The sequence below is a fragment of the Chionomys nivalis genome, chromosome 3, assembly GCF_950005125.1.
Source record: "Chionomys nivalis chromosome 3, mChiNiv1.1, whole genome shotgun sequence".
Lineage (NCBI taxonomy): Eukaryota > Metazoa > Chordata > Mammalia > Rodentia > Cricetidae > Chionomys > Chionomys nivalis.
This window is the reverse complement of record NC_080088.1, coordinates 125442645-125470285: the sequence shown is the minus strand read 5'-3', so window position 1 is coordinate 125470285 and position 27641 is coordinate 125442645. Positions and strand designations below refer to the sequence as shown.

Here is a 27641-nt window from a genome sequence, read left to right as displayed (position 1 = left end):
ATGCGAGGCTGGCATTCTGCCAGCTGAGCCATATCTACAGCCCCAGCCGACCCTCCTGACAGCCTGTGAGAACCAAAGCCACACGGCTAGATGTGAACCCAGGTCTGCGTAGGTCCAGAGCCCTTTGGATGTTTGTGCTGAGAGCACTCGTCCCCAGCTCCCCCTCCCAAGGCTGTGATAGCCAGCCTCTACTGACACTCTGGAACTGAGTGCCTGGTTTGATTTCCTCTCACCAGGGTCTCCCCTCCCATGACCTCAGGGACACTGCTTGCTGTCTCTTAGCTGCTATCCCTTTTCTAAGAGGAAGGTGAGAGTCAGCTGACAGAACTGTGACTCCGTGACCTGCAGAAGCCCCCAGTGGGTGTTTCCCACCCCCAACCGTCCTGTGGACTGCTGGGAAATGTTCCTTAATCTCTCCCTTGGGGTGGGGGAAGGCTTGAAGCCCTGGTGACTGGCTTAGCTCTGAGTTCCCACTGGGCCTGCAACACCCAAGTGCAGCTTCTGGCATCACCCGGGAAGGCGGGGTGTGGGCTCCTAGAGGAGCAGAGGCCCCCGAGGGCAGCGGCAGGTGCAGGGGTGGGGGCCAGCAACTGAGTCAGCCTGTCCTCACCTTGTCAGATTTCCCCCTGGACAAGACAGGTGACACCCACACTCCACCTCAGGAGGGATTTTCTCTGTTTGGCTTATGTCTCTAGGACACACACGCTGGATTAAAGCCCAGAGCAAGGGCAGAGGTCAAAAGTTCCTTGTGCCTGTGACCTTCTAAAGAAGACAGAAAGAGACCCCAGAAGGCAGGGTTGATAGGTGCTGTATCACGTAAGCAAGGGCTAGGCCGTTTAAGTCATGGCAGAAGAGCAACTAGATCCATCAAAGACACGCTGCAGGTGCAATCATGGCCTTCACAGCCCATTGTCACCAAGGAGTGGCACTACACAGGCCTTCATTCACCTGCGGGGGTACTGCTGTCCCCTTTCTCCACCTAACTTACTCTCCTGCATGCCCTTGCCTTAGCAAGGCTGTCCATGCCCCATGTTGCACCTGGCGTCACCTGTACTGTAACCCCAAATTCTCATTCTCACCTGTACAACCCAACAGTGTGACTTTTATACACTGAGGGCCTTGTCTTCTGCTCCCAGGGCTGGCATTAGTGTTGCACACAGTAGGTCTTGTAATTTGCCAATTCCTGAGAAAGCCTTGCCATCACTCAGGGCCTCCAGGTCAACATGAATAGAAACTTGCAGAAGAAGTTACTGCTGTTGGCTGAAGACACAGGACTTCCTGAAGGGCCACCACTGTGCTTCCCCAGGTTTACAGACAGGGGACACCGTGCTTCAGAGCCTGGGCCCTAGAATGCTCCCTGTGAGCTTTCGATACAGAGAGGAAGAAGAGATTAGGCTAGACCTTAGCATGGGCTGACAGGTGCCCTGGAAACACCCTATGTCCACCATGCCTGGCTGTGGCATGGTTCCCTGAGATGATGTTCTCTGAGTGATATTTAAGTTGACTTCAGGCAGGAGAGTTAGTTACCAACAACTCTGCAGCCATCTCTGGACCAGGGGAGTAGAACTGGTGTGTGTGTGGGGGGGGGGGGGGGCTGTTGAAGTGTTGATTCTGAATGACAGAGAGAGGAGAGAATGAAAACAAGAGCTGGAGAGAGACAGAGACAGAGCTCAACTGAGTAGGGAGCTTCCATTTAGCTGACGTTTCCGAGAACGGGTGCCACCTTCCCCATTCCTAAGCATCATGTACACGCACTCCCATTCAGGAGGACAGGACAACTTGTTCAACCCCACACATCTCCATCACACACTGACATGAGACCTGGCCAAGCCCTGGCCAGCATCATCCCCCACCAGAGGCAGGTGAGGGAAAGGGGAGCTGGAAGAGGTCCCGCTGTCCTAACTCCAGGCAGCCTGCATTCCCTCACAACTACCCATTGTACATCTGGAACTAGCAGGCTGTTCCCTGGGGCCTCAGGCAATGAGAGCCTACACACAATCTCTGCCCAGACACTGAGCGTCAGACCCAGGCCGCTGCCCAGTGCAGCTCAGCACTCTGGAAAGTGGCTCTCGGCCCCAGAGAGAAAAGCAGGCCCCAAGCAGGCAGCCATCCACCCAGGAACACATGCAGAGGAGTTGGCTGTTGGGGGCAGAACCAAAGCCACAACTATCTATCTCTGTTGCCAAGCAACAGACTCTCACCTTAGGACTCACCTGAGTTCTTGGATTAACACTAGAAAATGCCGGGTGGTGGTGGCGCACGCCTTTAATCCCAGCACTCGGGAGGCAGAGGCAGAGGATCTCTGTGAGTTCGAGACCAGCCTGGTCTACAAGAGCTAGTGCCAGGACAGGCTCCAAAGCTACAGAGAAACCCTGTCTCGAAAAACTAAAAAAAAAAAAAAAAGAAAAATAGAAAATGACCTTGGAATCAAAAACCCCTAGAGGCCAGAACTGGAGTATCCCAAAGTTACCCTACATGTGTACACACTAACCGTTCTGACATTTCTAAGTTAAATGAAATTTAGAAATGGCAATGGACCTAGCCACACCAGCCTGTCCACGACTACAGGAGGCCCGTGGAGACTACATGGATCGTGGGCCACGCCAGCCTGTCCACAACTGCAGGAGACCCGTGGAGACTACATGGATCGTGGTAGTGAAGACATTTCCACTAATCCAGAATAACCTGCCAAGTCCATTCCAATCTGTGTCAAGGGCATGACAACTATTTTCCCTCAAAGAAGCGCTACTATTTCCTAGCAGGAAGATCCTTCCACTAAGGGCCCACGGGAGTTTCCTAGGGTTATCAGATATCCTTATAAACCACAGCACTGACTCCAATGGACCCCAGACCCAGCTCCGGTTTTTGCCCATCACAACAAAGGAGAACTCGAGTTCCAGAGCAGTAAAATGACCAAGCCAAGGTCAGCTGGTAGAGACGCACTTCATGAGGCAGGTGTCACTGGCAGAGCACGCCTGTAATCCCGGCACTCAGGAAGCTGAGACAGAAGGTCCAAGAATGACCACCCTGGGCCCCATGCTGAGTTTAAACCAGTCTAGGCTTGACAGGACCCTCTCTCAAAGCACACAACCTCACAATTGCCTTCTACTACCCCATCAGGTCTGGGCTGTGAAAGCCTTGGGTGACTTAAATCCACTCAGCAAAGAGCCTTGGAGATGCAGAGGCTGAAGGGTGGTGGTGGTGGTGATGGTGACGACAGTGATGTTTGCAAAGACAATGTCAGAAACAACAACAGACTGCTACTCTTCTCTTCACTCCCTAGCCGTACAACCTTGAACAAACTGACTTTTAGGGGCCTCTGTTTCCTCCTGTGTCAAATAAGAATCAGGATAGCAGATGTCCCCAGTGATTCTGCAGGAGTCACCAATGCTACAGCAGGTGGTTGCCATCATAATGATAATCACTATGACACCAGTATCACGGTCACTGTCGTCATCCCCACCACCGCCGCCATCATCAACACCATCATCGCTGTCATAGTTAGGGTTTCTATTGCTGTGACAAACACTGCGACCAGAATCATAGGGAAAGGGTTTATTTCATTTTACACTTCCACATCACAGCTCATCATCAAAGGAAGTCAGGGCAGGAACTCGAGGCAGGAACCTGAAGGCAGGAGCTGAAACACAGACCATGGAGGAACACTGCTTCCTGGTTTGCTCAACCAGCTTTCTTCTAGCACCCAGGACCAGTTTGCCAAGGGGTGGAACCATTTTTAGTGAGCTGGGCCTTCCTACATCAAACATTAGTTAAGAAAATGTTCTCATATTTGCCTATAGGCCAATCTTATGAAGCCCATTTTCTCAATTAAGATTCCCTCTTCCAAGATATGTCTAGATTTGTGTCACATAGACAAAAACAAACCAGAAGAATCACTACCATTACCACCTAAATTGCTGCCACCACAACCACCACCACCACCACCACATCATCACCACCACCACCACCATCATCATCATCACCATCACCAAGCAGTATAGTTTGTAGGCTGGGGTTTCCTGCCTAACCTGGGCTCAATTTAAGGCTGAATTATGGAAAATCACGAGGAAGGCCTAGCTTTCTCAGTTGGCCCCAGGAGGCCTCACACATAGAGCCACGTAGCCCAAACAAGGCCCCAAACAGGCCGCCCATCCCAAGCTGCAGACCCCTTCTGGCCCTCCAGGAGCTCTATTGGGGAAATAGGCCCCCTGGGGAACCAGGAAGAAAAAGGAGACCCTTGTCCCAAAGCTACTGCTGTTGCCAGCCTACCCCGAGGCCCAAGGGGGGGTCTCGAGACACTCTGAAAGGCTGCTGGGGCTCATTCAGATGCATGCGGGTGGCTGCAATGAGTTCATTTTACCTCAGTAGAATATTAAGCAGCTCCCAGGGAAACGTGCTGAGCTTGATTTCAGAGCAAGTGAGGAGGGAGGGAGAGAGGAAGAGAAAGCATGGACCAGTCAGAGGAGAACTTGATTCTGTCTCAGCCGCTACAGATCCTCCCAGGCTGAAGCAGGCCAGAGACTGTCATGGGAGGGCGTAGGCTGGCCTCTCAACAAGTCAATGCTTCAGTCAGGGTTCCTAGCTTCCTGGAGAGGAAATCCATGGGCCGATTCCATAGGAGGGGAAACCGAGTCAGAAGGGAACAAGTGATTTCCTAGGGGCTTCCTAGGAGAGTGAGAGGATTCAAATACAGGCCCACAGATATCATCTTGGTCCTTCTACTGACACCTCTCTGTAGGCCTTGAACTGATAAATATGGCGCCTCCTGCTTACTCAGCCACTCCTGCACCCCGTTGTCTGAAGTTTAAGTCCTTCCATCCATCTAGCCTATCTGAGGATAGCAAGCATGTCTAAGTACAGCTTCTCCGTTGCAGATGGGGAAACTGAGGCACAGCCTATAAGGTAGCTACTGCCTATCCCTCCCTTCTCTACCGCAAATGCACTACCAGCTCAGCACAGAAGCCAGCATTTCCTCCCTATACTGAAAAACAGAGCAACGAAGTGATTTACCCACAGCTGCACAGCCGAAAGACTGGACTAGGTCAGAGCTCCCTGCCTCTAGCTCTCCCTGGCTTCCACGGGGCCCTTCATGCTTCTGGCTATCCATCGAGGGGCTAATCCCAGCACGGCCTCCTTACTTTGAGTCCTGACACCGCCGTCAGATCTGTCTCAGATTTGTCTCAGATCTGAAGACAGCATTCATTATTATATCTAGGCTGCTGTAGAGAGTGGTTCCACCAGCCACTAGTCAGCCCCAGGAGCTCTCTCCCTTGAGCCACATTTCTCAGATCACCCACCTCCAACTTCTCTTTGGTGGCATCTCCAGGCCAGAGCTTAGTGCTGCTATAGGCTGGCTAAGGTCCCCTCACTGGGGTCTGAGGACACTGAGGGTAACGCCATGTGTCCTCAGCCACACTTGCTGACTGCCCACTGAGTGATCACAGAGTAGCTGTGAAGTCCATCTGCAAGTCCAGCTCCCTCTTACAGAATTCCGGGGAGGGGGGCAAGAGAGGGTCTGAGGACTGAGACCTGGAGAAGCTTCATCTGCTGTCACCTGTTACAAGCTGGGAGACCGAGCCCAGCACCACCCTGCCAGGACCTCAGTTCCCCTATCTGTAAGTCGAGACACAGCATAGCTTCCAATGAGGGGTGGACTTCACCTGAGCCTTGCATATGGCCTGGTGGCTTGAAGCTGTGGATGTGGCCACACCTGCCCAGCACGACCATAACCAAGTCTGAATAGTGGTCAACACATGTGGGAACCTTCTGCTAAGGTGAGCCGCTATGCCTGCTCCCACCGTGAAACTGTTGGCCAGCTTAGACGCAGTTCACTGTCCAAGGACAGATACTAGGGAATTGGAGCCTGTGTCACAGGCAGGGTTGAGTCCTCTCTCAGCAACACTGACACAAGCATATTGGGAAGAAGGGAAGCGGGAGCAGGGGGCAAAGGAAGAGGCTATAGATTTCCTTCAGCAGAACTCAATTACCTGCTCCAAGCAAACTTAAGAAAAATCTAGTATCAGGCCTCCTCTGACATCAGCCAATGCTGGTGTGCTCTTGAAGAATTAACCCTGGCAGGGTCTTTTTCTTTGGGTCTCCCTGGGCAGGGACCACCCATTTAAAAGCCAAGATGGCCTCTCTGAGGGAGAAACCTAGCTGCCCCACTTGAGGTCATCTCTAGTTAGAGCCAAAGACGACGACAAATTCATCAAATGTGATTTCTGATTAAGCTGTGGGTCCTGGTTTAATTGCCTTCAAATGCAGGCAGGGAGGCCCGGTCACATGGATTTCAACCTGACCCTGTTAGAAGATAATAACAACCAATAAAACACACAGGGAAGACTAACACGCAGTGGGAGGCTGGCCAGCTTCAGGGCAGGCAGGGAACAGTGCCTAGAGCAGTGGTTCTCAACCTTCCTAATGATGTGACCCTCACAATACAGCTCCTCATGTTGTGGTGACCCCAACCATAAAATTATGTCGTTGCTACTTCATAATTGTAATTTTACTACTGTTATGAATCATAATGTAAATATCTGTGTTTTCCAATGATCTTAGGTGAGCTCTGTGGAAAGGGTCATTCAGCTCCCAGGGGGTCACGACCCACAGCTTGAGAACCACTGGCCTAGAAGAAGGCATGGGGGCTGCCCCAATCTCTGGGCTCGGGCTCCTCCTTCTTGACATTGCATGGCTCCAGGTTCCCCAACAGCCCTGATCTCTGCCTGGTCATCTTGGGTACATACTGGTTTTTGCTGGGATGGCTGCTGCAGGAAGGAGAGAAGGAGAAAGGGTGGAGGTCTGGGGAGACGGCATCAAAGATACCTAGTCAGCTCAGCTCCTGCCCTGAGAGTGTGAACTCGAGGCTAGCCTGGGCTATGTCTCGAGAGGAAAGACCTGCAGGGTGCTTCTCCCAAGCTGCCTTGGTGACAAGGCAGTGACAAAGCAGCAGGGGTGGCCTGTCTCCTCACTGCCCATGCCCACACGCGGGTGACATTCTCATTCTGTGAGATGCTCTCAGCGGTCTCCCAGGGACTTTCTACATCAGTTTCCTTGAATTAGCAAGGGGCAGATTTTCCAAAGCCATACACAAGTGCAGATTGAAGAAGCGGATACACAGAGCAAGGAGTTTAAAACCAAGGGATGGGGCCAGCGAGACGGCTCGGGAGGCAAAGCCACTTGCTGCCAAGCCTGGCGACTTGACTTAATGCCCAGGACAAACAGTAGAATGACAGAACTGACTCCTAAGAGTTGTCCTCTGGCTTCCATGTACACACACATACACACAAATAATAAATGAACAACAACAAAATAAAACACCAATTTCCATTCCTCCACAGATGCGTTTTCTTACTGGCTTGCACTTGAAAACACACAGCAAACCTGGAAAGTCCCACAGCCCAGCACCTCTGTGCCTGCCCAGCACTGGGATCACCCCCACCTGAAACAATGCGCTGGGCTCTCCCTGGTCCTGCCCAAGATCCCTGGGCAGGAACGCTGACTCCCTTCTCTCCGCAGCATCCCCCACTGCCCACAGGTTCCAGATTCTACACATAAGTGATGAAAATTATGTTTCTACGAAGGCCTGGAACAGCCGAGCCATGCCAGGCATCGGGATGAGAGCTCTTCAACCCCGCCATACCCCACGTGACCCAAAGCTGAGGAAATTGAGGCTTGTCCAGCAGGACACCACAGCCTTTGAGGCTTTCACTGTCTTCCTCCCCCAGGTCTGGGACACAGCTTTCTAAGCTTCGGGGTGCAAAGATGGCCGAGAGCTGGGGCTGCTGTGCTCAGCATCATCTGGACCCACCTGAAATCAACAGGAAGCAGCCCTGCCGGGGTGGCCCTGTGCCCTGCTCCTTGGGAGAGGCCAGGATCCATGTCTTAGATCCCAGAGGCCCAGATAAGGCTGTCTTTGCCCCAGTCACACCCCATAATGACACCGATGCCAGAGCTCTGAGCCTGGCTCTGTAGCCTGTGGAAAATACTCAACAAAACTGGACTAGCCCAGGGTAGGGAGTGTGGGAGAGCAGTGTTACCTCCAGTACATGCTAAGGAAGTACAGCCTCCTCCTGTGCCCTTGTCTAAGCATGGCTCAGAAAAGCCAGTGTGAGTCTGCATACCATTCCTCCAAAAGGTATGGACTTGGGCAGATCACACCCAATCACTGAGCCTTTCAGCTGAGGGGCTCACATTCCTTTGTCACACAGAAAACTGGGAGAAAGTGAAAGAAAAGCTTCCAGAAGGTGGTCAGGGCAGTTGCTTGGGTGGAGCCTGTGCCTCCCTGCTGAGACCGCTATGGACCTCAAAACAAGGGCTGAGGGACCCCTGGACCAGCAGATCAATTTCAGCTTGCCCAGAGCAAAGGACCACGGACTCCCCAGGTGAGGTAAGCTGGGCCCTATCTTGGTGCCTCAGTTCCTTCTCCTGGGAGTGACAGGGATATCCCTTGCCTTAACTGGTGGCCTGGCTTGGAATGAGAAAAACATTCTGGGTCACCTTAAATTAAACCCCAGTTAACTGAAAGTCACCTTCCAGATCCCCAAACATCCTCAGCTCTCATCACAGCCACAGTGAAGCAACACTGTCCCAACTGTGTGCACAAACCCTCTGGACTCTGCCATTGTACCCTTGAAGCTGCAGGGTTGGACATAGCTAGCTTCAGGACACCCAGCAAAAGAGCATTTACACCACGGACATCGGCAGCTTTGCCTTTACCCCAGAATGCCACTGTTCATTTTTTCTCACCGCCCAAAACTCAGTACTGGTCTACAGCTCACACAGACCTCCCTTGCTCTAGGCTTGAGACTTGTGCATGTCCTTCCTCGTTTTCAGGCTAGCCCATCCAGTGACGCTGTCTTTATTGCTGTCCGTGGTCTATCTCCTATCCTAGAAGGCAGACTGCACCACAGTGGCACTTTGGTCCCATGGCTCCCCTCAGTCCCACCACAGGGTGAGGGCTTGGTGTGTGCCTGCTGAATGACCCAGGCCACTCACTGCTATCCAGGCATATCTCAGCTTCCTGAGCACTACTGATGGGTGGAGCTAGATGGTTTTACTGTTGAGTTGGAAGGGGCCACACCCATGTCTAACAGCCTGCCAGCCTTCGATCCATGAGACTCTAGGAGGAGCCTGACTCAGTGTGACAACCAGAGCTGTATCTAGATGCTGCCAACATTTCCCTGAGGATATCACCCTGGGACAGGCCACCTTGACAGCCCAGTTTGCAGCTGTGAACACTGAGGCTCAGAAAAAAGGCGGAGCTGGGTTGAGGGTCAGAGAACCATCCCTTCCCTCTAAACCCAGCATCCCAAAGCTCTCTGCTGCCTCTCTGCTGCTTAGCCCACACCCACCTTCGGGAGGATCACAGGATTACAGGGGAAGGAACCAATGCTCAGAGAAGCGGCATTCCCATCCAAAGCCACACAGCACAGGAGGATCTACTCCCTGAGCCCAACAGGAGCAGAGAGAGGCCCCACTATCTGTCAACACTCTGCCCCCAGGTCACTCTCTGTTCAGTCCCAGTTCTGCAGGTTGCTGAGGCCCCACCTGAGGTGCTAGACACCAGGGTTTGTGGGTATCCTGTCAGCTCCCAGACTGTTTATGGCTGGCTCTGGCTCCTTGCCCAGAACTGGGAGGCTAGGGTCGGGGTAGCTCATGAATTCCTCCAACAGGAAGGGTGACCGTTATGCAGACCAGGGACGGCTTCCCAGTCGGGTATTGCTGTCAGAAGGAAGAAAAACACCTTCATGCTCCCAGCTGCCCGCGACCAACAGTGCCTGACAGCGCCGCCAGCCCAGCCCACCCCACCGATGCCGGCATGAGGTCTGTCCAACAGCCCCAACCCAGCTCCCAGGGAAAAGAGAAAAAGGTACAGGCAAGACTCCGTTGAAGTGCATCCCTCGCTGGGAGCTACGCTGTGTGACCTTGGCTGAGTTGCCTGGCCTCTCTGGGCAGTTCTCTCAGACAAGAGAATCTGTACGTGGCTTATCTCCCACCCTCCAGACTGACGGTGAGGCTGAATTATTATTGCCTCAGTTTCCCCAACCCTCAGATTGGACAAACAGCAAAAACGAAGCTCTGTGTCTTCCATCTCTGGAAGTCTTAACCGCCAGACAACCAGTCGAGCAGTGGAGCAGGCTAAAGGCTGGCGCTGTGAGGAGGGGCCCCGACTGGGGCTCTTTGAGGAAGAACTATTATTAGTCTCTTCACCAACGAGAAAACAGAAGCACAAAGAGGCTGCGTAACCTGCCCAACGATAGGAAGGATAGCTGCTGGCTTTGGAGCCTTTGCGACGCTGTTCCCACCACCGCCACCACACTCTATGGTCTTCCTGGGCTTCTCTGGGGGAGATCTTTTCTCCTTTTTCTCTGTATCAAGGATGCCAGACAGGCAGTGAGGAACTGAATATTTGAGCCAGGCCTGGGGAGTCTCTCATGTGGAGAGATGAGGTACCCACAGTGTCCCCAGGAACCAGACCCATCTACAAGGGCAGAAAATGCTGAATGTCCCTAGGGGATGCATGTTCTAGGGCAGTCTAGAAAGGTTTGGAAATTTCTAGTTTGAAACCTGACTTTGGTCACTACAAAACTTAGCTGGATGAGAGACTACCTCCCCAGTGAAAAAGAAAAAGCCACAAGCAAGGCTCGGTTGAAAGTCCATCTCTCACTGGGAGCTATGTTGTGTGACCATGGCTGAGTTGCTTAGCCTCTCTGGGCAGTTCTCTCAGCTGGAAAATGTTTCAGGACAGGGAAATTAAAGACAAGAATAAATTTCTCCCACCCGAGAACTTTTGCTTTAACGTGGTTTCACACATGGAGACAGAGGGGTATTCTTCAGCCGCAGCAATACCTCCCAACATGAATACCTGAACAAAGCAAGCCCACCAACCAGTCCCAGGGAATCCAGTGGCAAGCACTTTGTAAGCTGCCTAGCCTGTACCTGATCCCCTGCCCAGACTGGCATTCAGGCAGGCGCTGCTAGACCTGGCCCCCAGAGCAGCCCCTTGCTGGGCACTCAGGACAAAACAGTCCCCTTCCCAGCTGTCACCTAGGAAGGAGCTGGCCTGCCTTGCCAGCAGGCAAACACAATCAAAGAGAATCATGGGAACTCCCCAAGCTGGGGGACTGTGGGGGGTGGGGGCAGTCTCAAGGGCCAGGCCAGGGCTCAGCCTCCAGAACTCGGGGTTTAGAGCTAATTGCTTTATGCATCAAAAATGCCAAACACCCCAAGTCTACAGCAGGAAAAAGGAAGGAAGCTCAGACAGGCAGATTCAGCCCTCCACTGCTTGTCTTAGGCTACACATTCACGGGTCAGTCCCCAGGATCCCCAGCAGGGAAGGGTTGGGGTACTGTATCTGCCTGCTACGGAACACATCCATTTTACCCCCAAGTTCAAAATGAAACTTGTTCCTGTTTGGGAAAAGAATTTCATTAGGGGGAAAATATAATATGAAAATACCCATTTCGAATGAATGTGCTATTAATTCTTAGTACTCCATGCAGAAGGGAAAATTGCATTTTTATCTAAATGGTTTTTCTGCATAAGCCATTTACAATGTACTTCGCTTCTCTGTAATAGGCCCTGCTAACCATTAGTGCCGGGACACCCAGGCTGAGAGCTGAGATCACCCTCAAACACATTTACTATAACCCCTGAAATGCTATTCAGAGGGGAACTCGGCAAACAGGTCCCAAATCCTTCTAAAGGAAGAAACAAGATATTGCCGAGCAGGGGGAAGGGGGGGTGTTGAGGAAGAGAGCAGACAGTTTCAGCCAAAAGCAAATGTCCTGGCTCCCTCTCACCAGGGGACATGCCAAATCACCATGGCTTTTTGGTTGTGTGGTTCTAGCCATGCAACCACTCCCTGTTCATGCGCAACGCGCCACGGTATACACGTCTCCATCAAACAAGCAAATAAGGATAGGATGAAATTCAGAACATCAAAACAAACTATTTTTAAACACTGAGCAAACAGCAAGATTGTAAGACTGCTATTTTCCACTAAACCACATTTCTCTAGATTTGGAAGGCGCGGGTGTGCAAACAGCACTACCTAATGCCGCAAGGAGGTGCCGGGCTATTCTGAATTCCGCTACTCCGAACAACAGAAAACACTCCACCGAGAGAAGCGGGATTGGTGGGGTCACAGGTCTGTCCACACAATCTCCACAGCATCTCTTGTCAAGATGCCTCAAACTTCAAAAGCAGCAATTCTCCCTGACACACACACTTTTTTTGCCCCCCCCACCAAAGTGTCTTTTCGTCTTCTTCTTCTTTTTATTTAATGTTCCGGCTCTTTCTCCTTTGGATTCCCAAAATAACTACTGAATACCAAGTGTGGGGAGCTAGATTAATTCATTAAAGAGACGCGAGGCTGTGGCAGGAGCTGGGCGTGGGGCTCCTTCATGGCTGTGCCTCTGGCTGCTGTCTTCTGGCAAGACCTGGCCCATAAATTCTTACTACCAACCAAGAGCACAAAATGTCATAATCACACTTGAGACAGGTAACAGGTGTGCCCCACCCTGCCGCAGCACTCAGACAAGGAGACGGGCACTGCAATTACAGGGTTTAAGGGTTAGATAAAGACCCTCTCCGAATTTAAAGCCAGACACCAGTGTCCATTAGACTTTAACAGACCCACATAAAAAAGAAATTGTGTCCTCATCATTCCAAATGCCTGCTTCCTCAGAGCCTTGAGGTCACTGACAGTTGGCACAGTGCCAAAACACCCAGGCTGGGCCTGGCTGTACAAAGATGGGGTCTTTGGGAGGAAACAACATATAAGAATCAAAGCCAACGGGGATCTAGGAACCCTCAGGAAGATGCTTGCCACCGCCTAACTGGCTTTAAAGTGTGACATTTCCTAACACCATCTTAGAGACAGGCAAGGAGTGTGGCGTTCACCGACAAAGAGAAGGGGCAGCGGTTTAAATGCCCACGTCCTGTGGAGTCACAGTGTTCAGAAAGGTTCTGGGTCAGTCTGCCATCTTCTTTCTTTTCCCGGATTATGAGGCCTCGGCATGGTTCCCCTTCCTTCTTTGGAACGTGACCCACACATTTTTGAAGTTACACACAAGCAGAGAGGCCCACACACCACCATTCCCACCGATCGCCACAGCAGAGGGATGATACAGGGAGCCCCAAAGCACGTTGAGATGCCTCAGCTCGGGGTCATGTCATCCATTTCCCAGTCTTTTAGAAATTAATGCTCAGAAACTTCCCAGGGTCCCAGGATGGAGGCATCAGAAGAGGCCTATGGCTGTCTCCAAGGTCCTGGGTAGTGGAGACAGCTGAAAACCGCCTTCTCTCCAACTGCGTACAGCTGAAGGCCACTTGCTCCCCTCTCCCCAGCTTGTGAAGGAATGGGGGCTATTCTGCAATCAGTGACAGGGATCCTCCATTAATGCATACATGTGTATACATGTACACACACACAAATATATGTACACACATGCAAATACTTCTAACCTCACACAAATGCTTCTCACGAATCAAACACAAGATAAATGCAACTTAACCAAACTGAGCCAAAATAATGAAATACACAAGGAAATCCACCAGCCCTTTCCCTGAGGCCCAGCAGGAAAGCCAATTCAGCAAAACCTGCTCATAACAAGATCTATGGGCCTCTACCTCACACCGAATAGAGCCAAAACTTTGTCTGAGCTTCGCGGGACAAAAATTATCTTTTCATTTCCTAGTAAGAGTTCATCTCAGAAGGACACACACACCACATACGCATGCTCCAAACACAACCCACAGGAGATGCGCAGAGCCTGGATCATCTAGAAACAGCTGCAGCATAAGGACCACGCAATTGCTCCCCTTCCAAAAAGCCTCTTTGGCCTCAGTACGAGCCGGCTATGCACCAGTCAGCTGCAGAGATGAAAAGACACTTGTTTCAACCAGCTAGGACTTTGACCAGGGCATGAGGGTTCCTGGTCCCTTAAAGGCCAGGCATAAGTCTCTTTGCCATGCTCCTTCCTATACCTGGCTTACCCCAAGTTAGGAAATGTCCCTTCTGCTGGATCTGTCACTAACTTGAGCTCCCTCTTGCCTCACTCAGAGAAAAGATGGGACTATCTCCTGAGTTGGAGGCCAGTGAGGGCACGCTGGCTCCTCAAACTGTGAAGGACCTGCCATGGGGATCAGGGGAGGTAAGAACAGCTCACTCAGCCTCCAGGGGAAAGGACGCCCCCACCCTGGTTTATGGAATGACCCCAACACTGCATCTATAGCACTTGGCTGGATGGGCATTTCTGTGGCTCGGCCTCCCACAGCCGTCTGCAGTTATTATATCACCCTGCACTGGTTTGGTAGCTCGCTGCTAACAGGCCTTCCGAGCAAGATCCTCCATATCTATGTGGGGAAAGCCGGGCACTGTCATTTGTGATACATATGTCAGTCTCCAAGCAAGTCCCAACTCTTGCCTTCTCTGGGAGGTAGAAATGATTCCCACCATTAAAATTATTTTCCACACCCAAATCTCGAGCTGCAGTAAATAACACTGGACTCTTAGGGTGTACTTCAGCCTGTCCTGTCTGTCACCTCTGTCGCAGCCACTCCTCTCACCGCAGAAAATAGGCTGTACCCCAGTTCTCCAAACTGGGAAAGGCGCTCTCTCGCTCGCACTCTCTGTCTCTCTTTGTCTCTCTCTCTCTGTGTCTCTCTCTGTGTCTCTCTCTCTGTCTCTCTCTCTGTGTCTCTCTCTGTCTCTCTCTCTGTCTCTGTCTCTCTCTTTCTCTCTCTCTCTCTCTCTTTCTCTCTGCCTTCTGGCTCCCAAGAAAGGGGAGAAACCACATGAGGGGAGTCTTAAAGCAGTTAAGAGTTTTCAGACAGGAAAGGACCCATCAGCTTCTCAGCAGATTCTCAGCCTAGGCTGCTCGGCTGCTCGGAGGTCTCTGCAGCCTCACCCACCTCCTCTGATCTAAGAGATCGTCAGAAGTATCTTATTCCTGGTGGTCACTGTCAATCATTTAACAATGCTGTATTCCAAGATCCAAGGATGTCACGGTAACTGGGAAGAGTCCTATGCCCTGTGCCCCGAATGTGTGTGAGTGTGTGTGTGTGTGTGTGTGTGTGTGGTGTGTTAGGTAGGGTCACATGAGCACATGCATGGAAGAATTCATTAACTGTCACCTCACGTTCCAAGAACTCCCAAATACAACCAGGAAAGCTAGATAAAGCATGCTGGGATCCCCAATTTCAAGATGGACTTGTGGCCCCAGTCACTCCACGTAAAGCCCAAGGCATCAGAAAAGCCAGAGCATCTTGTCAGATGCAGAAAAAATGCCTTCCCCACCCATGCCTTAGGGTCAAAGGAGCCCTTTCTGCTTAAAGACTCTTTACTTATGCATCAGCACCGCGGAGGAAATAGCACCGGCATGGGCCTCTGGGTTGCTGCAGGCCAGCTGTGGGAAGCGGGGCCAAAGCTAGAGAGACTCCCGAGTGCCTCAAAGTCAGTTCACAATTCCTCCAAAGCCTTTGCTATCTGGGAGTCTTGGGAGAGGCTTGGAAACACAGTGCTCCTCTGAGTGTCTTTAAAGCCTCAAGCTTTCCAAAGACCCTCAACAGCAACATGTCCCCAACATGCTTTTCCAACTCACCAGCTAGCTTACCTAGAGCAAACGTCAGCCCAGGTAGAAGAGACTATAAACCCTAAACCAGTGGCTCTCAGAGCCATCTGAATCCTAGGATAGTGTTTCTGTGAAAAGCCCAGAACTCTCCACAGAGATGCCAAAAACAGGAAGAAAGATGGAGACTTCTAGTCACACAATTGATCCACAAGCGAGAGAGAACGTGGCATGGCAGGCATGTGACCCTCCATGCTGTAGAGGCAAGACTGTAAGAGTCGGCCTCTACCGTCAAGGATGTAGGCTACACCAGCCTGAACTGCCTGAGTATTTTCCCCCTCCTTTTTCAGAGCAGTTCATTTTACATAAGATGTCTCTTCCGGGACATTCAGAAAGAACCAGAAAGCAAGTAGGGATGTGTTAAGATCTCCAAACTGCTCAATTCAATCGCCTTCAGTTTAAAGGGCATTTGGGTCCTCCGATGACGTATAAATCGTGGAAGGATTTGTTCTCTCTCTCTCTCTCTCTCTCTCTCTCTCTCTCTCTCTCTCTGTCTCTCTCTCTCTCTCTCTCTCTCTCTCTCTCACTCTCCCTCTCTCTCTCTCATCTAGCATTGCAAGGAACAGCGGTAATACAGACGGGAGCTAAAGACCACCCAGCTTTCTCTCATCCCTGGATGCTGTGGCTGAGATGGGGCCCCACTCAGTAGGTTCAAGGGTATCTACAATGTGGCTGCTAGGTCCAAGCTGAAATTATTGGGGATTTGAAACAGTTACAACACTCAGAGAACCTGTGATAGTCCTGGACCTTGTGCCTCGGCAGGGCACCACTGTCTACAGCAAACACTCAGCTGGCGTTCCAAACCTCAAGCCTGATGATTTAAATGCAGATGAGAAAATACGGCAGGCCTCAGCTCCCTCTTGTTACTATACCCCAAGAAAATGATGGTTTGGGGGGGCCAGAGAGATGAATCAAAGGTTAAAAGCACAGACTGCTGTTCCAGAGGACCAGGGTTCAACCCCCAGCACCCACATGGCAGTTCACAATTGTCTGTAGCTCTAAGATCCTACATCTCCACACAGACATACATGCAGGCAAAACATAAAATAAAAATAAATTATTTTTAAAAATATATTTGAGTGCTCTGGCTTTGTAAGAACCAAGAATAATAAAAGAATAAAGTTGTTAGTTTCAAAATATATATATATATATATGTCTTTTAAAAAATAAGAAAATGATAGCTCTTAAACCTGTTCCCACCCAAGAAAATTGAACTCAACTCCACTTTCCACTTCTGAGCACATCCCTGTAGAGTTTGGGCCCTGGGAAGGCCATATCCACAAGGCCTCAACAGAATGACTCAGACCCAATAGAACAACTGATTGTCCCCAAATGAGACTGGCAGGCAGTTGTCCCCAGAAGAGACTGCGTGTTGCATGCAGGCCCTTGGAAGATGGCAGGAAATGCCGGCCACCTTGGGCTGACAACCCATCCAGACAGATGTGTCAGGATCCCCGCAGCTGCTTGTGCTCAGAGCCCCATTCTAGACTCCACAGTCCCCTGGAGCTGCTCAATGTTGGGGGTCTGAAGGGACTGTTGTGCCTTTGGACACAGAGGGTCCCTGCAGGCTGAACTATGACTAATTTGAGAGCCCAGCAACATCTCTGCCACATCATTGGTACCAAAAGATTTCCATAAACAACCAGCAGTTTCTGATGCCCACAACTGGGGAAGGAGGGGTGGGAGAATCATGGATTCAAAGATTCCTCCCCTCACAAGAACCCAGACGTGGCTGAATTCAGCCAGGAAGACACTTCCACATCACATGCTCACACACAGAACTCGGCAAAGGGTGCATGTGTTTGTTGCTGAGATACGTCGGTCTAAACCCACCCACAGACCAGTGGCAGAGGTTTTGTAATCAGGATCTTCAAAATCAATGCTTTTAAGATTTGCGCTCATTCTGGTCCCCTTACAGAATCAGAACCTGTCAGCTGTGGCCACTGAGATGCAGATTAGCTCACTTATGGGAAAATAGATCAGGGGACAACAAAAAGAGGCTACAGATCTGAGTGAGGGAAGCACACATAGACATGCGCCTGTCAGGGTACGGGTAGAAGCTGCACAGAGGCCTGTTTTCCTTTGCTTGTCACCCCAAGACTAGACAGAACACTGAACCTCACTTGGGCTACACACTCTCCAGCAAGCCGACTTCATCTGGTCTCAGTGTGTATGAGAAGGCCAGGAAACTCCTCTCCATCACCCGCTAAGGGCTCTATCAACGAGGCTGCCATGAGCAATCAAATCCCACACTCAAATCTATCTACCCAAGGCACACCTAAAAATAGATGCATCCTTACAAACCTCCCCTCACCAGACAGATGCTGCTTATGTGAAGGTGAGGAAGCTGGGCTATTCTGGCTCCTCCTGGCCAAAGAACAAACCGAGAATTAGCCAAATAGGTTGGAAAGCAGGCCGACATGCTGGTTACAGGAAAACACGCTAGCTGAGGACCCTTGGGCAAGGGAGGAGTTGGCCGGTTCTCCTGCGGTCCCCACTCACTCCCCAGACATTTGATCCCATTATACAAAGCTGCAGGCTTTTCATCTCTAAAATTAGCCAAACAGAGGTAAATACAGTATTCCTAACTGACAGTATTTATCTCCTAAATGGTTTTGGCAAAGCGGATTGCTCCCTGGGCAAGGAACACAATCCAATGTTATTGTCATTCAAGTGGAGAGGAAAGGGCCACGAGTGCCTCCCTGGGTTCCACAGTGTTGAGGAGCCCCTGGCCCCCTTCAGCCAGCCCTTCCACCCTCTCGTTTCACCTGGCTTCTAGCATGGCATATTAAAGATGCATATTTTATATCAGGAGAGTGGATCGAGTAGCTTGTTGGTGAGGGGAGCTGTATTCTCAGGACCGATTAAGACTCTTTGTAGAAATCTAAATACCTCTGTCAGCCAAACAAAATCATATCAGGAATCATAGAATTTCAATGCTAGAAAGAGAAATGAGATTAAGCCACCCACGCTCCTTTCCTAGAGCCCTCGATAAAACAGGAGTGCATCTCAACAGCCTCTCACTTCCGGTCTGCAGGGGCCTCGCAAGAAATCTAAATGAATTTATACGAGAGAAGGCTGTCACGAGGAATGCCTTTTCCAGCAGCACAAGCTGTATGTAACTATAAGGGAACGGTGCATATTGGAATGCGCCGGTACTTAAAAATATAAAATAAATTTAAAAAACACAACAGAAAAAAATGCAGGAGCAGAGACAACAGCAAGTTCAACTCTACTGAGCTTCAGCCCCTTAAAAATCTGTTGTCCTTTATTAATATTTAGTAGAAATGTGTAATTGCAGATGTGTGCTTCTTGGGGTTTATGTCGGGAGGCGGGCAAGGAAGACAGGTTTATTACAGCCATGAAATATTAAACAAGCGTGGAAGAACAGTAGTTAGATGCCTTCCACTAGCCAGGGAGTGGGCAGCCAGAGCACTGGCTGCACAAAAGGGGCCCTATCCGTTTACCGTACCCTTGATTAGCACCTGAGGGGCCTGGGGTTACATCTGCTGAAGGGGCACAAGTCACATGAAGGCGTACAAACTGTGCTGGGTGACGCTGCAAGAGAAAGGCAAGGCAGCGCCGGCTCACGTTCCCAAGGAGAGTCCAGACGAGACTTCAAAATTTCCTCTCTAGTGCAGGAATGATGGACACATGGCTCCATCAGCCACGGCAAACCTGGCTTCCTCAAGCCCACCCTGTATCCAACAAGATCTAGCGTTCCATCCCTGTCCTAACTATACTTTCTCAGCCTTGCCTGTGTTCCTACAAAAGCACAGAGGAGCATGGAGTTCCAAAAAACGTCTCCCAAGTCTCTGCAAAAACACAGGACTTGAAAGTTGTGGGGCGGGAGGCAAGGATTAGGTGCGCAGTGCAGACAGAGGCAGCTCCGGCCTCACTGTGTATGAAAGGCCCTCTGGCCACTGGGTTTAACACACAGGGCTACCAGCAGAAAGACAAAAGTTTGCTGAGAGCAGAGTCAGTACACATCATGGAAAATTCCTGTCCTGAAAACCATGTAGCGCAAAGGAAGCAAGAAAACACATTTCCCCAAGTCAGTGCCCACTGTGTATCTTCTACCATCATTTTCCCTTCCTTTCTGTCTTAAAACTCCCCAAATCTACACTAAGCCTATTATTACACATAGGTAGAGGTCCAGTCAACTATCTTAAAGCCATCTTATCTTTGCTGACATAAAATGTCTGAACCACCTCAAACACCCTTCCCTTCACTCCAACTTTAGACAGGAAGCCTCATGGATAGAAGTGGAGTCTTCTTATGAGAAGGTATTTGTCCAGTTGGTTGAGAAGTTAGGGCCGTGTCATCTAGAGAAGCTCACTCTTCTTATCGCCACATGACCTTCTAGCCTCTCCAAGGGACCATCTACAGCCTGAAGAGCAAGCGAGAGGCTCCCCTGTGGCTGTCTTATATCTCCTTCCAGCGCATACCTTTGTAAAACACTGACTAGTATGCTGTCATCTGAGCAGAGAATTTCAGAAATGGAGTTAATATTTAATCACATTAGTACTGGCATGTTTTCCAGAGAGACAAAATATCATTGCAAAAATGGCCTGAGAGAATGGTGAGGGAAAGTTCAAGGCCCATCATCCTCCCTAGATATCCCCACACCAGCAAACGGGGCTGGGCAACTTTTAAGAAACAGACCATTTTCTTTTACTTTTTTCTGACTTATTTCAAAGTGGCTCTTTTCAGTCAGGGCTCTCAGAAGCTGACAGAGAGTCATGTGTATTTATTTGCACAGTCTATACAAATGGAACTGTGGGATGTTATCATAATGAAAACTTGAATCATCCTTATTTACTACCATTAAGGAAGCCAGAGTCGGGGAGTCCCTATTAAACTCCAGCTCGCAGCCATGCAGCACATTCAAAAACCTCAGTTCCTTGAGCTACGTAGGGGACTATCTATCCTTCTATATCGAGTAGAGAACAAAGGGGGTCAAGTGGGTACTCCCCACCAGGCTTAGGAGACAGACAGTCTTTTGGAAGTGTGTCTCCTCACAGACAGGAGAATGCCCTCCAGTTTACAGAGGCAATCAACCCAGAAGTGACTAGTACATGTTTCCATATGTGTATGGTACCGGGACACTGAAACAACCTAAAGAAAGAAAGGAAGGAAGGAAGGAAGGAAGGAAGGAAGGAAGGAAGGAAGGAAGGAAGGAAAATATTCTGTAAAGACATGTCAGCACTTGAAGCCTGCACCTCTCCCACTGAGAATGAGGTGGAAAGATAAAAAAAAAAAAAAAAAAAAAAAAAAAAACCTCCTTAAAGCCCCAATACTTCCCCACCTAGAGGGTCCTTCTAACAACTAGAAGGAAAAATACTAACGGGTTTTCTTTATTAATTCTCTAATTTTTAAAAACTTTTCTTACCCCTTTTGGCCATTATGTTTTTAATTACTTGTGGGGGTGGGCACAGACTGGACCAGGAGAAGTGACAGCAGTGAGTTCTGAGTCAACTGACCATCCACTGGGCTAGATCAAGATTTACATACAAGAAAATAAGGGGCGGCAGGAAACTGTCCGAGTCAGGAGAGCTGAGGGTCCCAAACTAACCAATTTCTGGCCTTGCCTGGGAGTAATCTGTAGAATGCTGATGCCGGGCTTGGTGTCTGCTGTGCATGCTAAACACCCGGCTTCAAATGAGAGCGTATGCCTGGGCATCCCAGGCTGGGCAGTAACAAGGAACAAAGAGAAAAGCAGTCAGACACACTCGTGAACCCAGACAGAGTTCGAACACCCCAACTCCTGCGTCCTTCTCCCTAAAGGGGCCTGTCATATTTTCTTAAAACTTACCCTCCCCAGATCCATACTTAAAACACAGTGGGAGGGTTCAGCACAGACCAGAACGCTGAAGAGGAGTGATCAAGGGTACATTTTTTAAAAAAGGGGCTTAAATTGTCAGCCATGCGCCATGGTAATATTCTGTCCAGCAAAGCCCAATGAGGGAACTCAGATTTAGAAGCAGAGTGGGGAAGCAGGCAAAACGATGCTGCCAGTTTTAAAAAGCTGCAAGCTATGTTTCTGCAAAGAAAAACAAAGCCCCATTCATATAAAATGCAAACTTATTGCAGCCTACTCATCTTTAGATTTAAGAGTCCTGAGACTTTTTACTGGCCCTGTCCCTCCCACCTTAAAGGCCTTCGGGCCTGGTGGGGAAGGGGCGTTCAGTGTGCAAATGAGACCCGGGACTGGACATCTGTCACCAACGCCAAGTGAGATCTACACAAGCGAAGGTCCTTTGTGTGTTAGGAATAGTCATACCCCAAACACACATGATGTCCTGAAGGAGCGGTGCACTCACTGCCAGTGGAACCCAGACCCAGTCCGTGGCTGCCCAGTCAAGCGGATACACCTGGGATTGGTGGCCGCCTAGAACCCTGGCTGAGAGCTATTCTCTAAAAACAAATGACCAATGAGGCCTGGCCTCTGAGTGACGCTGCCCACACCAGGGCGGGGACTTTGCAAAAGTCCTAAACCAACTCCTGCTGAATGCTAAGGAGGAAAGGGTGGGGGGCAATGTAGCTTTCCAGCTGTCCTGGGGGAGGGGGTAGAACACCTAAGCAGTGGGCTGAGTGCTGAAGGCAGCAAGTCTTAGTGTGAAATGACGAGGTCAGCTTGTCCAAGACCTGAACCCTGAAAACTAAAACTGGGAGGTGGAAGGCATAACTACGGATGATCCTCCAAAGGGGACCGTAAGTTCTCGCTATCAGGAAAACCAAAATCTACCTGAGAGCCCAGCAAGGTCCAGCCACAGGTTGCCTGGGTCTGTGGAGATGAAGGCCAGCCCACACGAGGGCTGGGACCAGAAAACAAGCAAGGCGGGTACATATACCTTCTTTGTTGTTGGGGTTCTGGGGCTTGGCCTTCTCCCAGGGTGCCAGCGTCTTGTCTTCATCTCCACCACCCACCAGGGCCTTGTCAGGCGGCATGTACCAGGTGGTGCTGTGCTCTGCCATCAGAGAGTCCAGGTCGATGGTGCTCATGGCACTCTTGACGGCCTCGGAGCAGCAGCTGCCCAGTTCGCTGTCGCCATTCTGTGCCCCTGAGGCCCCTACAGCACACTCAGCCTTTTTGCCACCCTTGAGCCCCAGGGGCTGGTCCTCCGAGATGCTGAACTGCTGTCTCTGCAGCTGGATCTGGGCCTGGAGAATCTCCAGGGGATGGATCTCGTCGGGCGGCGGCGCACCGCTGCTACTGCTGCTGCTGCTGCTAGTTGGGGTCCTGACCTGCTCCAGACCTGGAGTGCCAGGGTGGCCGGTGCCCACGCCCCCACCATAGCTGTCAGGGGTCGAGGTAGAGGTAGACAGGATACTCAGGCCCAGCGCGGGAGCCTTCGGTGCATGTTCCCCAGTACCCACCCCTCGAGGAGGAAGTTTGGGTGAGCTGGTCACCAGGGGGCTTCGGCTGGCTTTGGCCAGGACTGTAGTGTTGTCAGAACTGGAGGACACTTCGTCCTCGTTCGCATAATTTGTGCTCACCTCATCAGAGGCGAACTCACCCACGTGCGGGGAACTACCATCCGATTTGGCTGTGCTGTCCAGGGACACCATGAGGTCCGGCTGGTCCGCAAGGAGCAACTCGGCTCCCTTTCCCCACGACGGTGACGTGAGGGCCTTCTCGTGGGGCGTGGGCCCGCGGGCCTCATTCACAGAGCTTCCCGCAGCAGCTGAGCTAGGAGCCTGCTGTTGCCCGGGGCTCACCCCTGGTGCTCCTCCACTGTCAGGAGCTGCAGAGTACTTGTCAAAGAAGGTCCCGGGGCTCACGTGACCACTGTCCCTTTTTCTGCGTCCCCTTCCCCGGCCACCGCCCCCGGGTCCAGGCTTGCCATCGTTCCCCGATGTTGATTCCAGGGTATAGTTGGGGGAGAGATTGGTGCCATCACCCTGGATGGGTGGGTTGGGCGGTCCTGAGGATTTGGAGCCGCCACTACCGGCCCCGGAAGGGCCTCCGGGTCCAGGGGCCCCAGTAGTCCCTCCAGGGAAGTAATCCGAGCCCGGGTTGCCGGCTGCGGCCGCGCTGTCGGGCTCATTCTGGCTCAGTTTCCTTTTCCCTTCGGGTGGGTTCTTCTTGTTGAAAGTCACGTTGAGATTGGGAGCACCCAGGCTGGCGATCATGTTCTGGCAAGCGGTGGAGAGCGCAGCCAGGCAGCTCTGGCCGAACAGGTTGTCCTTGGAGCTGGGTTTGTTGAAGGACCCCAACGACAGCGCGCCCAGTTTACTGGCCGAGTTGCGCTGGCTGGGCTGGAAATCCGGCTGCGGCGGGTAAGGTCCCCCGCCAGAGCCCGAGCTGCCGCTACCCGCGCCCGCACTCGGGGGCGAGTTCATGCCTGGAGCGCTGTGCGGGGTGGCCTGCCGGCTCCCTGAGCCAAATGGAAAGCCGGGCTGGCCCCCGAGAGCTGGCGCAGGAAAATCTGGAGGCGGGGGCCGCCGCTCAGATGGAGCATTGGGCAGTCCAACACCAGCCCCAGGCGACTGCAACTGGCCTAAACTAGCCAAGCTGCCCCCAAACTGCAGCCCCGGCGAAGCCAGAGCGGGCACGTGGCCTTCCCCCGGCATCCTCAGAGGCTCCTGCAGAGAGCCTCGAAATAGCACCCCTGAGCCACCCGGGGCAGGGGGAGGCGCTAGGCCAGGGTCGTGCGGGCCGCAGTCTGCAGGCAACCCCGCATTGCCCATCCTCCGGGGCAGCAGGTCTCCTGGCGCGTGTGGACCGGGAAACCATGCACTCTCTTGTGCCAGGTGGGACGCCTGCTGCTCGAAGCTGCCCAGACGCCCCGCACCCGTGCTGCTGCCTTCTCGTTCAAAGTTCGTCTGAGGCAAGCCGCTCATCGAACCTCCATGAACCAGGCTGCCTGGGCCTACGTCCCCAGGATGACCTAGCTGGGCCAGGTTGGGCTGTCGCAACCGTTGCTGCTGGTTCCGAGACGCCATCTGTTTAATTATGAGGGCCGCATTCTGGCGTTGTTGTTGTTGTTGCTGCTGCTGCTGCTGCTGTTGCTGCTGCTGCTGTTGCTGCTGCTGCTGCTGCTGCTGCTGCAGAGACTGGTGTTCCGGACCCGGGTGTTGCAAGGGCGGTCCCGAGGGGAAGCTGTCCGGCACAGGCGGTGTGAACTCGCCTGGGAGGCCTGGGTAGGCAGAGGGAGAAAGTTGGTTGTCCAGGGCGCCGTTATGCATGCTACCATTCCACGAGGTGCAACGGTCCACGCCTGCGCTGCCCGGGAAGTCAAAGCGAGGCCTCTTGGCCACGTTCATGTAGGGGGGCGCATCGAAATGCTGCAGCCTCTGGTTGGGCGCCTGCTGAGGAGGGGGATGCTGCATGCTGAAAACAGGCTCAGAATATGGGTGCATGCTCCGGTTCTCTAGCCGGTGGATGGGGTACTCAAACTGCGCGTGCTGGCTGGGCAGCATGGGGCCCCCGTCCTGCAGGCCGCCGCTGGGTGTGCCAGCCTCGCCCTGCTGGGGCCGCGGGAGAGCAGGAGGGCAAGAATTCTGTCGGACCAGAAGCCCGGGTGGTGGCGGCTGCTGCTGAGGGGGCTGCTGCTGCGAGGATGGTGGGGCCTGCTGGGGAGGCTGCATTAATGGGTGCCGGGAGCCCACTGCAGGCTCCAGACTCACAGGCATCTTTCGGGCCCCGCCAAACCTCTCGAAGAACACTCCGTGCTGAGGTTGCTGCTGTTGTGGTGGTGGCTGCGGTGGCTGTCCGTGCATTTTGGACAAACCTACCATGCCTGCGGCTCTGGGCATGGCCGAAGCACCCGGGAAAGCGCCCCCGGGAACCTGGCGACCCGCCGCATAATGTGGCAGCTGTCCTTCGGAGTCGGAGGGCGAAAACATGTCAAAATGTCCTGAGGGCGGCTCGCCCGGGTAATTGTATTCCAGCGAATCTACAGCTCCTTGGTTCGTCACCCTCCGGGGCTCCAGACTGTGAGAATCCGAGCCGCTGGACGCCGTCAGGCCGTGGAAAGAAGCAGCCCGGTTAGGGCTCTGGTCCAGCGGCAGGCACGGAGCAGGCACGGCGTGGCCCGAAGTACCCGAACTGTGGAAGTCCGGGAGGTTTCCTGGCCGCTGCGGGCCGAAGCCCTCCGGCCCCTGGCTCTCCGCCATGTGCTCATAACTCTCTGCGAAGGGCGGCTGGCTGCCCAGGCCGCTCGCTGCACCTCCGTAGCCAAGAAGCCGGCCCCCGTGCAGACACGAGGCACCTGGGTCCGGACCACCGAAGTTGCCCCCGAAGTGGGGGTGATGCTGGTGGGGGTGGTGACCTCCGGGGTGGCTGTGGTGAGGCTGCTGACCACCGAAGAAGCCGTGCACAGGCTGCGCCTGCAGCCCCCCTGCGTGCAGCTCTGAGTGGCTGCGCGCGTGAAAGCCGTAGGGCTCCATGTTCAACCCCAAGATAGGGGGTTCACCCAGAGCGCTTATGGCAGGTTCCACAGGGCCAGGAGGGGGCCCGGTGTGGAAAGAAGGAGCCTTAAAGTGGGCGTTCATACTCAGTCCGGCTTCGTTAAAGTTCCCCTCGCCCTGGCCAGCGTGCCGGCTGTTGATCTGGGGCTCGAACTGGTCCAGCCCAAACATACTTGGCTGGGGGCGGGGGGATCAATAGGGCATGACAGCCTGCTCCGCGGCGCGCCTCGGGCCAGCTACTCGCTTCAGGCCGGCTCCTCCGGCGCTCCCGGACGTTCTCACCCGGGCGAGGCGCAGCGCTCACCGCCACCCCGCCGGGCGCGCGGGCGCTGGCTGGGAGCTCTCCGCTGCTCTCCGGAACCTCGAAATCTACCCAGGCGGGCCTCTCACGTCTTGCGAGGCCGGGGTGCCTCCTGGAGCCTTGTCGGGGGGCCCATGCCCCGGGCGGATGGCACTAGTGGGTATGCGGAGAGGAGACCTGGCGGCCAACCAGCTAAGACAAAAAGTTAAGTGGGGTGGGGAGAGGAAAAGGGGCGGGAGAGCGAAATGATCACCTTTTGGAGTCCGCTGCGCGGCGGCTGGGGCCGTAGGGGAGCCCCTTGGTCCCTCCCCTGCCCCGAGTCCCCGAGCCCGGGTCGCACGGGTTCCCGCACCTCCAGGCGATCGGCGACGAATGCTTCAGCGGCTCGGAAGACAGGCGGCTCCGCTCCTCATCGCCGGTGCTGGCTCCGCAGCAGGAGATGCGGGCGCCGGAGCGGGATCGCAGGCTGCGGGAAACGCGCGGCTCCGCGGCTCGGGCTCGTCCGCCAGTCGCCGCGCGAGTTCGCGGGCGTCTGTGGCCGCGCGCGGGCGGGAAGGCGTGGGGTCGGTGGTTCCGAGGCTGCGGTTCCCGCCTCCGCGCTCCGCGGGTCCCTTCGGACCCAGGAAGGGGCCGCGCGCGAGCGAGCTGGGCGCGCGGGGCGGGAGGGGCGTTGCGAGGTCCGGGCTCCCGCTCAGCGTCTGCCTCTAGCCGGCGCCCGGAGAAGCAGCAACAAGTTTTGCGTTTCAGCAATCCATTCCAGCCATTACCGATGCACCAATCAGCGCCGCCCGAGCGGGCCCGGGGCGGGGCTCGCTCTTAAGGTGGTCCCGGGTCCGGGCTGCGCAGGCCTGGCCACCGACCCGCGCTACTCCGAGTCCAGGCTACGGCGATGGGGGTACGCCCTGGGTGCCCCCGGCTGGGGAGGGCGCGAGCAGAAGACTACGGCGGGAGCCGGGCTTTGTCCGCCCCTTCCCATTCACACTGTTTCCAACTCCCCACCCCCAACTGGAGCCAGCGCGACCTGCCGGGTGGGCAGGGGCGGGGAGGTGGGCGGTGAACTGTGCGGGGCGCACAGACAATGGGGTCGCCTGGCAGAGCCCCGGGACTCGCCAGGGAAAGTCGCTAAGTGTCGCCTGTGCTACAGCCCGATGCGGTGCCCCAGGGAGCCGGCCCTGGGAAGTTTACGGTGTGATCGCCGAGGGCAAACACAAAGTGAGGTTGTCTCCCAGAGCCAGGACTGGCTTGCTGCTTCCCGAGTCGCCCACCGTCCGCGGCTTCCGGTTTTCTGCCTC

The 27641-nt window shown here is 53.3% G+C and overlaps 1 protein-coding gene across 2 annotated transcripts in view; it reads right to left on the bottom strand.

Annotated features, from left to right (window-relative positions):
- The window catches only part of Mn1 (MN1 proto-oncogene, transcriptional regulator), a 36724-nt gene extending 9362 nt beyond the window's left edge, over window positions 1–27362 (bottom strand). The window contains exon 1 of one of the 2 annotated variants that reach the window (XM_057765315.1): window positions 22487–27362. In XM_057765315.1, the coding sequence (XP_057621298.1) occupies window positions 22487–26219 (3733 nt within the window). In that variant the 5' untranslated portion in view covers window positions 26220–27362. Of the gene's footprint in view, window positions 1–22380 lie in introns of both variants that reach the window. The other variant, XM_057765316.1, reaches the window with a different exon arrangement.
- Window positions 27363–27641: the final 279 nt, after the last annotated feature.